General features: G+C 37.4%; 1 protein-coding gene across 2 annotated transcripts in view; it reads right to left on the bottom strand.

Annotated features, from left to right (window-relative positions):
* The window catches only part of DPYD (dihydropyrimidine dehydrogenase), a gene marked incomplete at both ends in the record, with an annotated part of 369,496 nt that overhangs the window by 247,198 nt on the left and 110,059 nt on the right, over positions 1 to 12,239 (bottom strand). For both annotated transcript variants that reach the window (XM_082002991.1, XM_082002992.1), the window contains 2 exons: positions 592 to 788; positions 10,698 to 10,859. In XM_082002991.1, coding sequence (XP_081859117.1) covers positions 592 to 788; positions 10,698 to 10,859 — 359 coding nt within the window. The remainder of the gene's footprint in view (positions 1 to 591; positions 789 to 10,697; positions 10,860 to 12,239) is intronic.

Raw genomic sequence — 12,239 nt, 5'->3', positions numbered from 1 at the left:
CAATTTGTCAAAGGCTGAGAATCGTTCACTCTTTTTTTCACTCTTTGGTATGGTATGGTTTCACTCTTATGGTATGGTTTACTAGAGCTGCAAGTCCAGGCATACATGATGGATTTATTCACCGTCACCTTTATTTGCATAAAGTAGTTCATGAAAGAATTCTAAATTTAAAATTCTCCATGAAATTAGTATCTGTCTAAAGCGTTTTAAACATCTACTAATTCTTTCACCATATAGGACTACAAGTACTTCATCTTGTTTTAAAAGTTCTGGATAAGGGAAAATAGTTCCTGACAATTTTCTGAAGTGTTCATTTGATAATAACAATTGCACCCTGGAATTTTAGAGTTCATATGAAAAGAATATAGGAGATAGCCACCAGATTTTCAGTTAAAGCTTGCCTGTAACTGTACCTGTTTTAACTTGAATTATGAATTATTTAATTAAAAATAAGTTTTCCAAATCTAAAATTTTCTACTCTCTTCCTTTGGTAAAGGTAGAGGGATCATGTATAAATTATGTTTGCACAATATTTTTTGCTATGCTTTCTACAATCATTTGAAATAGTGCTTTGTTGTCATTGTTTTTTACCTTAAGCCACCAACATACTCCTGCTTTTCAAATATGGTGATGTTCGAATAGCCCAATCGAGCCAAAAAGGAAGCACAACTTAAACTTGCAGGTCCTGCACCAAGGAGAGCTATCTTCATGTGATAGGCTTCAGGCATATCTTCTAGAGGCGGCAAGGAAGGGTTTCTGATCTGAGGAATATTCATAGCTTTGAACACCTGAAAAGCAATACATTCAACAGGTTACATACTTTACATTCTCTCCTTAAATTTTATTGTGAATAACATGATAGAAGCTTCTGCTAGTACTGTCACATATTATTGATGTATTATTGTGGATCGCTTCGTAGCATTATAGGGATTCCTAAATGACACATTTGTGCATTTGTGAGGGATGTTGTAGTTGCAGGGTTTGGTCCTTCTGGGGTTCTTTTTGTCTCAAAAATGGCTGAAGTCAGATGTTTCACTACTGTAAGTTTTACAGAGAAGGTAGAACCAGACTACTAGTAACAGAATAGTAATACAAAGTCAGCCAGATGGCAGAGAATCTCTGTAACACCAAAAATTTCCTTATGAACAATGTTCAGATTATTCTTAGTACTAGAAAAGTATTTTTGTGAATAACACAAAGGATTGCAATGCCAATGAAGAGCGTTTGCTTCTTCAAGAGACATCTTGTGTGATCCTGGATAAATCAATTATGGCTTCACTTTTTAGAGGTGGTAGGTGACCAAGCTTAGGTAATTTTGAAACTTTTTTAGGAACTGCCTATAATCTTCAGTGATGTATTTTCAAAGGTAACCCATGCTTTAAATGCCTTCTCTTAGATAATTGTAATAGGACTTATCTCATGTTAGTTGCTCATCTATTTCAGATGTTCTCCACTTTTTTATCGTGTGTCCAAAAGTTGTAGGCATACCTGGAAGTTAAAACTGTTCTCCCTATGCCTCAATTCTCTCCTGTAAAATGGTGATGATCTGCTCCATTCTGTCTTGACTATTAAAAGTACTTTGGGACAGTCTGTAACCAATATTATGTATTTATACAGAACCCAGGCACAACGGGCTCCTAACCTAGTCGCAATGTCACACAGTTTATTTCAGATTTGCATTAAATCAGTTCTTCGCTCAGGCACACAGGTAAGAGGCTAAGGCAGAAATATTCTACATGAACTGAGCTAGACTTCACTGTCCTCTGCATTTACATACATTGTAGGGGAAGGAATGGAGTCTCTATCTTGTATAACCCATAAAAGGAAAGAATAGACTCACAGCCTTTGCAAGCTACTGAAGATTAGGAGCATGGAAGAGCATAGTTACATCTTCATTTTATTTTAGGCATTAGGGGGAAAATATTTAACCCAAGGAGCATATTTTTATAGCATGAGCACAATATTACACCCAAGGGATACATGAGTTCACTGCATTGGGATTCTCAGTCACATCACAAACACTTCAAGGCTGCACCTCAAAAACTACCAGAAGACAACATTGTTCCCCATCTATTTCAATGCAGAACTGTCTTCCATAAGAACTAACTAGTCCTTTAAAATACATACGTTGTCATTTGCCTTAATAAATACCATATTTAAGCCATTCAACAAGTTTACCAACAGTTTTTACTTTCCTTAGAACTCAAGAAGCAAAGGTTTTTCAAGTTAAACTTTGGCAATTCCACTCATGAACAGAATTTTTCATTTAAATTTTGAATCAATGTTCATTTCCTTTATGCACACTTGAGCACTCATGCTAGGTAAACCAATGATTAGTTCCTTCCCCCTCTAAAATTTCTGTGTCAAATTCCCCCAATATTTGTAAATTGACATAGCATTTTAACAAACTGCAAGACGCAAGAGACAGATAATTGTTTTTAAAAAAGAATCATTTAAACCTGACAATTCATACAATATGAGAAGGTTTAATGTGGTTATTAATGGATTTCACAGGCTGAAAAGCTTATATTGTACTGTGAAACTAGACTGTGATAACCAAAATGCAATAGGATATTGCTAAAATGTCTGCTTTGTTACATTCACACGGAAATGGCTCAAATGATACCAAATTTCCATTAAAGTCTCATGCAGTTGTTTTAGAAGGCTACTCGGTAATACAAATTATGACTTACATAGTCAACGTCTATATTGAACACTATGAATATGCATATGCTTAATAAATTTATCACTGAATTTACTTTATTGTTAACATATTATTTTTATATTTATTATTGAACACTCATACCCATCAACTAAATGTTATACTAAAGTGCCGCACTACTGTAGTGCAGTGTTAAGCTTCAGAAACCAAGCACTCATGCAGGAAATCCTAAGAGTTCAGGCTGAATGGTCAATTTTAATTCTGCCTATTTGCAAATAGGGTGAAACTGTCTTTATGCAGCACAGCCAGCTTGTGCAACAGTATCTTGCCATCTGGAATTCAGTGGCAGTTTTGCATATTAAGGCTGGCAGAGTAACTGTGAAAATAGCAAACTGCTTCAATGCATTTCAAAAGATTTTCACTCACCTCATGGTGAAGTTTCCCTACACTGTAATTCACCTAATTAAATATCACTGAATTCTTCTGTACAAACGCTCTGGTGTGCAGGGATGACTATTTTGCAATAAGCATTCAACGCCACATCACATGCTACTGTCTTCTCGGATTTTAATCTGCTCAGACTGTGGTGATGATGCAAGTAAAGTTGAATACTGTTGCCTTTCTTGTCCACCTTCCTTTCAAAAAGATTATTTCACTTTTGTTTGGATGGAGTTTTTCTTTTGTTTTGCAGTGCTCTTTAACCAAGACCCATCGGGAAAATGAGACCCAGTAACAAATTTTAAAGTTGAATCTCTCAGTGGAAAGACTCAACCATCATCCCCATGTCTGCTATTCCTTCTGGCTCTGTCTCATACACAAGAAAAAGAGATTAGATAGATTATTAACACTGGGAATTTATTCTTTAACTTTTTACCACATACTATGCAATCATCATTACACTTCACCATCCAGGGCCTATTCAAACTAAACCCACACAGATTCCATCCACTTCTTATGCTTCATGTCCATTAGGGTCCATAGAAAGGATATCCCTGTTTACAAAAAAGATTATGGAGACTTTGTCCTCAAGTGAGATACAATTTGTCCAAACTAAAACAACCAATCTTTTCTGCTAAAGTTCCAACAACTGAAATAAATTCTCTTGATTCAGACATTTATAACATATTACAGGTTCCCTATTTGCACTACTGCAACAAGTAAAGGTGAGAGTGCACTTGCTCAATGTTCTCTCCAGTGTGAAATCCTGGGTTTTTTCTCTTCTTCCTTGTAAATCAAACATCCTTTCACTGCAGTGGGGTTGTTTCTTGTTCTAAAACATTAAGTATACTCAACAAAGAGCATAATTCCAGGTGCTATATCCAAACACAAGTTTGTATTAAGGTTCCACAATATTTTCCACTTAAGCAAGCTACAGTGGTTTCGATTGCTGAGCATCTGATTCAAGTCTAATTTTCCTGGAAAGTTTTAGCCAACTCACTTTAGCTATTTTTCAGAATGCAGACAGGGAAAAGCTTATTGTTTTCCTCGTGAGAGTAGGACATAAAGAACCGTCATTCTGGTTCTTTTCTTTACCACGTGTCTCCACTATTAGCATGTCTTGATGAAAAGATGTGACATTTGGCAGAGAGTGGCAGATGACTCTGAGAAATGCATTTTGCTAACCTGATGAAAATCATTTTATGGCATAGTAAGCATGATTTAAATAAATCTAAAACATTTTAAACCATTAGAACAGGTTAGAACTGTTATTCAGAAACATTATCTCAATTTTTATATAAATTAAAGTAACTCATTTCAGTCACTTTTTTCTTATCAGAATTTTTCTAAAAGGAATATACTGTAGATACCCTTCTCCACCTACTTGCAGAATTCAAATATGGTCAGACAGTTTTACTCTAATTCACCTTTATTTAAAATTGTCTTTCAATTCTGACAAAGAACGTGTTAAATAAAAAAGTAAATAGACTGAAAGTTTAACCTCAATGTTAAAATGTAAAAAAGCCTTTGCCTAATTCTATGAAACAAGATAGCATGCTAAAAAGCATTATTTGGTCCTCTCAGAGACAAACACAGAAGGTCACATTTCTTAAGTAAAAACTGCATCTGTTTAATCTTTCATCTTCATCACAAAACCTTCATCAACACAAGAAGGTGGCTGAAATACAAAAAAAAAAAAAAGGAGAAAATGGAAGCAGCAGTGGGAAAATTTAATCTTTTAGTAACATAAGTTTTGACTTCATAACTAAATCCTCTACTCTTGAGGCATAATGCTTGCTTCCATGCTTAAACAGCTACAGAAATAAGTTTATCAGTTCAGGTTTGCCATTAAATATCCTTCACTAAGATGATGAGATACCAAACAGCTACTGACAGACATTAGCTTTTAGCTGTTATTTTAGTGTGAAACATATTAGTATACACTGAATTGTCACCAGATTTTGCTAGTGCACAGAGAAAATTACAGGCAATGAAATCAGTAACTTTTAGGAACTGATTGTGTTAGTTTCACACTTTCCTACTGGTTTCCATGGTTATTTATCTGTAGGCTGGTTTACATTAATATGGGGCAGTTGAATAAAGGAGAAAATATTCTGCACGGCTTTTAATAGTAAGTGAAGCAAACTGCATGCTCAGTAATCTTCTTGAAGTTGTCAAATTACATGATCACACGATTAATTTCATTTAATTGCAGTGGATAGCACAGGAGTGGTTTTTCCACAAACGTAAGCTAGTTATGAAAACTTGTTGATATTCCTTCCACAAGTGAACACCTACAGTTGTAATACTGCAAACTTCTATGTAAGTAGGTGAGTGTTGGCAAAACTAGGGCCTAAAGCCATAATCTCATTAAAGATTTTTCATATATTTTAATATCATCCCAGTCTAAAGAAAACCCATGGATCTAGGACATTGCAGATTCCATCCCTCAACATTTCATGAATCCCACCACTAAAAAGGACACAGCAACATTCATGTAAATGCCTTAGAAAAAACAAAGAATGTTTAATGACTGTAAAACATGCTGTAGACGAAGTTCATATAACTTGTCCAAATAATAGAATCACAGAATCATAGAACAGTTTGGGTTGGAAGGGACCTTTAATGGTCATCTAGCCCAACCCCCCTGCAGTGAGCAGGGACATCTTCAACTAGAGCAGGTTGCTCAGAGCCCCGTCCAACCTGACCTGGAATGTTTCCAGGGATGGGGCATCTACCACCTCTCTGGGCAACCTGGGCCAGTGTTTCACCACTCTCATTGTGAAAAAGTTCTTCCTGATATCTAGTTGAAATCTACCCTCTTGTAGTTTAAAACCATTACCCCTTGTTCTATCGCAACAGGCCCTGCTAAAAAGTCTGTCCCCATCTTTCTTACAGGCCCCCTTTAAGTACTGGAAGGCTGCAATAAGGTCTCCCCAGAGCCTTTCTCTTCCCCAGGCTGAACAACCCCAACTCTCTCAGCCTGTCCTCATAGGAGAGGTGTTCCATCCCTCTCATCATTTTTGTGGCTCTCTTCTGCACCCTCTCCAACAGGTCCATGTCTTTCCTGTGCTGAGGGCTCCAGAGCTGGATGCAGGACTGCAGGTGGGGTCTCACCAGAGCAGAGCAGGGGGGCAGAATCACCTCCCTTGACCTGCTGGCCACGCTGCTTTGGATGCGGCCCAGGACACAGTTGGCCTTCTGCGCTGTGAGCACACGTTGCTGGCTCATGTCCAGCTTTTCACCCACCAGTACCCCCAAGTCCTTCTCGGCAGGGCTGCTCTCCATCCCTTCATCCCCCAGCCTGTACTGATACTGGGGGTTGCCCTAACCCAGGTGCAGAACCCTGCCCTTGGCCTTGTTGAACCTCATGAGGTTCACATGGGCCCATTCCTGGAGCTTGTCCAGGTCCCTCTGGATGGCATCCCATCCCTCAGATGTGTCAACTGCACCAGTTTGGTGTCATCTGCAAATCTGCTGCGGGTGGTCTCTTGCCTCCCTTTCCTGACTTCTTACACTTGGGAATCGAGAGCTCTTGCACTCTATAGAAAGCATCCCTGAAGATCTGCCAGCTCCTGGTCCCTTGTCCCCGAGGGCAGTTTCCCAGGGGGTCCTAATCACTAACTCCTGTCTTAGCTCCCCAGAATAATCTTCCTCTGCTGATGCAGCACACCCATCCGAGCTGGCGACAGTGAGGGGACCAGGCAGACATCCCAAGGCAATCCAACTGCAGAAGCTGCAGCTCCATGACAACCACCTTGTCCCTCCACCTATGTTAAGACTGATCGGAGCTGTGAATATGCAACTAAAAGAGGGACCCTGAGCCCGAGGGTGCAACGTGCCCCTCCATGGTAATCCGTCATGGTCAGCCATTGCTTCCTTGCCCATGGTGGGCTGGGGGAGAAGGGAGGTTCAGCACTCAGAGTGGGACTTTCACCACAGCCCACCTCCCAGACCAGGTGCTCTGCTGAGATGCCACTAAGTTAACAGCAGGTAAACTCATACAATGCATCTTTTAGGAAAAAAAAACATACCAAGTTTCCTTTTCCAATTTATTTCTGCTGCAACAGCAGGCAGAATATATCTCCAGAGAGCAACAAATCACCAGAACTGTAGCTGGCACAAGAGGCGCAGTACTAAATGATCTAGTATTTAGATCTAGTATGCAGCAATTAAAAGAATACATTTTCTATTTAGCTTGTGCTGCTCCATTCAGAATGATTAACTAGAAACACAGGAGAACCTTTAGATTCAGTAATGCCTATCCAGAAATGTAAGATTTTGAGGGCTTCTTACTAATACTACAACACTGTAATAGACCATGCTTCTTTTTTACTGCAAGCTTACAAACTTGTACTTGAGTAACCAGTAATTTTAGTTTATTTTGTGGGACTGACAGTCACATAGCTTATGTTTGTATGTATTGTCACTCCAATCTCAGTATATTTTGAGTGAACTTGTGTTCCAAAAACAGAGATGTTTCCTGTTTCTAAAATACTTGGGCAAAGGAGAGAGATAAAGACATTAATATAATTTTGACCTGTGCAGTAGCAGGTGTAACCTGCACTTGACACTCATCATTTATAATAGTGAGCTTTTACTCCATGTTCTTCTCTAGATGCAACAGTTACCGTGGTAACTGCATCCCAGTATACATATTCTACATCACAAACGGTCATTTCATTTCCTCCCATTTGAAAATTTAATTGTCAAAACCCACATTTTTTTCAGACTGCATTACAATTTACTTTGAGAATGAGCCTAACAATTACAAAACTATATGGAAGCGTAGAAGGAAAACGCAGGAGGTGTGAGGTGCCATTTTTTTGATCTACCATATGCAAGACAAATATTTTACAATTAGGGAGTTTTATCTGCAGTATGAACAGATGATCAGTCATTGTTCAGAAGCACAAAGGGGCATACATCATAGCCATATATTTTCCATTTTAAACCCACATTCCTGTTTTACTGCTATTTTATCTTTTATCTCAGCTAGCAGTTGTGCCTTTTTATTATCACTCACTCTCATAATGCATCAAGTGCATGATCCTCAGACTAATTCCAAGGAAAAAAAGTCTAAAACTGGCTTTATGCACAATGGAGTTTCCAGTAAATACACCCCTGTGGGACAAACTGTTACACAGTGCGTGAGAATTACCATGCAGCTCTCATTAAGACTAACACACGTTGCATGCCTAAATTACACTATTTGCTAAGTTACTCATATAGGTAAAGCTGTGAACACACTTTGCTTACTGGGCCAGTTGTTTTATGAACAGTAGTACCTTATGATTTTCTTCAGTATTTCAATCTATATTTTCATAATAATTGTTACTTGGAAGCACTCAGACCACTATTTTTTTTTCAACTATACATACTTTCATAGCAAAATTTAACTGAATGAAAGCTGGAAAAAGAAGTATTAATTACAAAAGTGACTGCCTGCTATTACTAATTATGAGCACTACAATACATACAAATACTTTGTTAAACAGCAGTAAATCTAAAGGTTATTAACAACTAATGTTAACGTTTTAGGGTACTATAAAAATATTAAGGATAATAAAATATACTGAAATGTTATTTTTGTTAGAGTGCTAAATAAAAATGTATAATAATTTTATTTTGTTAGAACTCTTGACAATAATATCACTTTAAACAAACTTGAAACACTAGGAGCAAAGCCATTCTGAGCTATTCATCCTCTCTGCAGTTTTCATATCAATCATTGTACTAGCACTGAGCTTTTTTAATAGATTTTCTAAAGATTTTTGAAGAAAAATGGCAGATATTTAGCATTATCTATCAAGCCATAATTCCTCTCTATTAATCATAGCATTAGGGCTAAAAGGAGACACAAATCAAATTTCAACAGATATTACTTGCATTTGGTTCCTAAACAGTAATATTTCACCATTGTATTTATCATCTATGTGACAACTGTTTAATCTTTCTTTTTTTCTTTATAGGTTGTGGGGGTTTTTTGTTTGTTTTGTTGGGGTTTTTTGTGGGTTTTTTTTTTTAAGAAAAAAATGTCTTCTGCTTTGCAACAAATATTCAATTTTTACATATAAGGAATAAAGGCCATTAGAAGAAAAGCTAATAAAATTGCCTCTTGACTGATAAAACCCAACTATTGAATATACACATAGAACAAATACAGTTCAGTGTCTCTAACATCATCCTGTAAATGAGAACTCTGGTCCAAACCGTACTGATTCTTATGGTTGTATGTTCAAATCTCAAGAAAATCAAAGTTGATAGCTACTTAAATGACCGAGGGGAGTGAAGGTTCAGCAACAGCTAGCAGAAAAGTTTAGCAGATGCTCCAGAAGCTTCACAAGTCTCCTCGAAAGAAGAAAGGAGGGATACAAATAGATAAAAGGAGAACTGCAGCAGGTAGTAACATTTGTTCATTGAATCATGACCCTCATTGAAAAGGGAGTGTGAAGTCTATGAATGACAGCAGAGGGAAAAAATTGGCCTTACAGGCATATCATCTGTTACTTCCAGATTGATTTGCATTTCTATTTTGGTCTGTCCCACAAAGTTTTTTCTCTCAGGCTTTGTAAAGGTGACTGGAATTTCACCGTATGTTTGTAAATATGATCAGACAAATGGCTTAAGATACAGAAGAGGGATGTGCTTATTAGTTAGGGACTGTATAGAAATGTCCAATCTTAACACATGCATATGCCTTTTTTTAATACCGCCACAACTTCCTCACTTTTACTGAGACCAAAATCACAATTTTTACCCAAAGATATTTCAGACAGATCAGATGAGGTGCCAGCTGAGATCACGAGTTTGGTACAAATTCTCCGTGCCCTCAAAGAAAGTTAACAAATGAGCAGTAGCCTCTGTCTTTCCTCACATGGAAATTGGAGCATTGAAACCATACAGTCACAAATAATGCACGTACCTCAACCGAAACCCTCGAGAAGAATTCCTAACATCAAGCAGCAAGTAACAACGTTTGCTTCAGTAGGCAAAATATACACATACTTTTATGAACTAATAAATTTACACATACACACATGTGTGCATCTGTATCTATCTAGATAGATGCACACAGACATATATTTCAGGTCAACCTGAAACTACTTACTTAGTTTGGGCAAAACAAGACAGTAAAAAGTCTAAATCATCTGAAACTTTGCCCCAAAGCCAATACAAATGCACACTGACTCTGACATAGGATCTACCCTATGCCCGGAACAGTTCTACATCTCCTTAACATGCAGTTACAGATGCAGGTGCACTTGATCTTTTTCCCTATGCAGCCTACTTCAGTAACATCCACAATTTCACCTGGCTTAAATAAATCTTTCATTATAAAACAAATTGTCTCAACTACTAGTGTTTCTAAAGAGTCATCTTGTGCACAAATGATATTCTTATAAAGTATTGCATTACGAATGCATTTCTAAGCTCCTGAATATGCCGTAAGAAAAAAGAAAATTATTCTAACTTCCTACACCTTTACTGTATCAGTAACAACTTTTTTTTAAACAAATCATTAACAAAGGCAAACACTTAGACAATACTCATTGGTACATACAAAGAATTTAAGACATTTGCAAGTCCTACCTACCTCAGTAGCAAACTGCTGCAATCCACCAATATTAATTGGTCCCTCCTCAGTGGCATACAAATTGCAGCCACCAACACAGAGATCTGATGTTGGACACACCATTCCGCACGTCAGGCCAAGTGGATTGTCAGAAAGAATCATTTTGGCAGCTCCATAGTAGTTCTGAAGGCAAAAGAAAAAAAAAAAAAAAGCAGGAAGGAAAAAAGAAAAGACAGAGTCACATAACAAGGAAGCCAAATTTCAAAAATTCAAGAGAAAATACAAAATACTTTTTCTTTAACTGGCTAGTAGAATAATAAAAAAGAAATATAAATATATTAAATAACACTGATATTATTTAAATATACCAACATGTTATACAGCATTATATCAAAGACACTGGAAAGAAAGTCAGCAAAATTCTTGATTATGCAAAGATAAAACTTTTCTTTTTAGCTTGCAAAATCATTAAAAGCATCTTCAGTCTGAGGTGGTTGTAGGATTTTTAGTGGCTTAACAATTCTATGTTCAAAAACCACTGTACCTGCATTATGTACGTGTAAATACTTTCTCCATTTCTAGGTCAATTGGGCAGTAGCTGAGTTGTAACCCTTGTTGGAGGTCTAAGCAGAAAATGCCAGTTAGATTATCAGTTCTTTATGACACGGGGAATGAAAAGCTCATCTTACCACACCTATGCACACCATCTCTGTGGATATGCCTGTCCTTCACACCAGGTCTGTAGTGCCAATTGTCCCAGACTCATGATGGGAAGGAGGAGAAGGTTCCCTATGGAGAAGTTTCCCTACCTGTAGATACTGCACTACTGAATTGTTTTTTGAACTCTTTTTCCTCAGTCACATACTGATCAGAGCAAACACTTATTTTCGCATTTCCCTAAATAGCAAACCAGAGAACAGATTAAAGAAGTTATGTACAATTCACAGCTTCAAAGATTCTCAATATTCAGTGCACATATTCAGAAAAGGAACAGTTTCCTGATATATGAGAGCTAGCAAAATTTCTTTCCATAATAAAAATCTAAGGAATGGACCTTAGCAAGCTCCCAGTGCCTGATGCCATGAGAATACAACCTCTGTGGGTTTTTATTTAGACTGGGTAATTCTCTTAAGAGGAAGCATCAGAGAAAATGCCAGGAGTGAACTGGAGTCTCATTCAGAGGGAGAGAACTACTGATGGCAGTTCTGCGTTTACATTATACTTACACTACTGAAATTATGGTGTAATAAAGCAAACCATTTACATTCTATCTTTTTTTCTCTATAGTCAATATAGAGGTTTACTTAACTGTAGACTCTAGTTCTTTCTTCATTTTACTACTTCTCACAGCCCCTCTAAAAGCCCCACCAAGGAAAGGCCATAAAGATGGGTTAATGCTAGAGTTTCCTTTAAGGGCCAGAAGACAGTACAATACCCCTTAGAATTAGCACACAGCTGAGGTTCCACAAAAGCTTCTTCAGTGAGAAACCAATGCTGGGATCTCATTCCAGCTTTCTCCAAACTAGCAATAACTGAGAGATTAAAAACCAGTATGTCTCCTTC

The sequence above is a fragment of the Phaethon aethereus genome (assembly GCF_964289735.1).
Source record: "Phaethon aethereus genome assembly, chromosome: 8".
In the NCBI taxonomy this organism is placed as follows: Eukaryota; Metazoa; Chordata; class Aves; order Phaethontiformes; family Phaethontidae; genus Phaethon; species Phaethon aethereus.
Note: the sequence above shows the minus strand (reverse complement) of the source record. Positions and strands in the feature narration are given on the sequence as shown.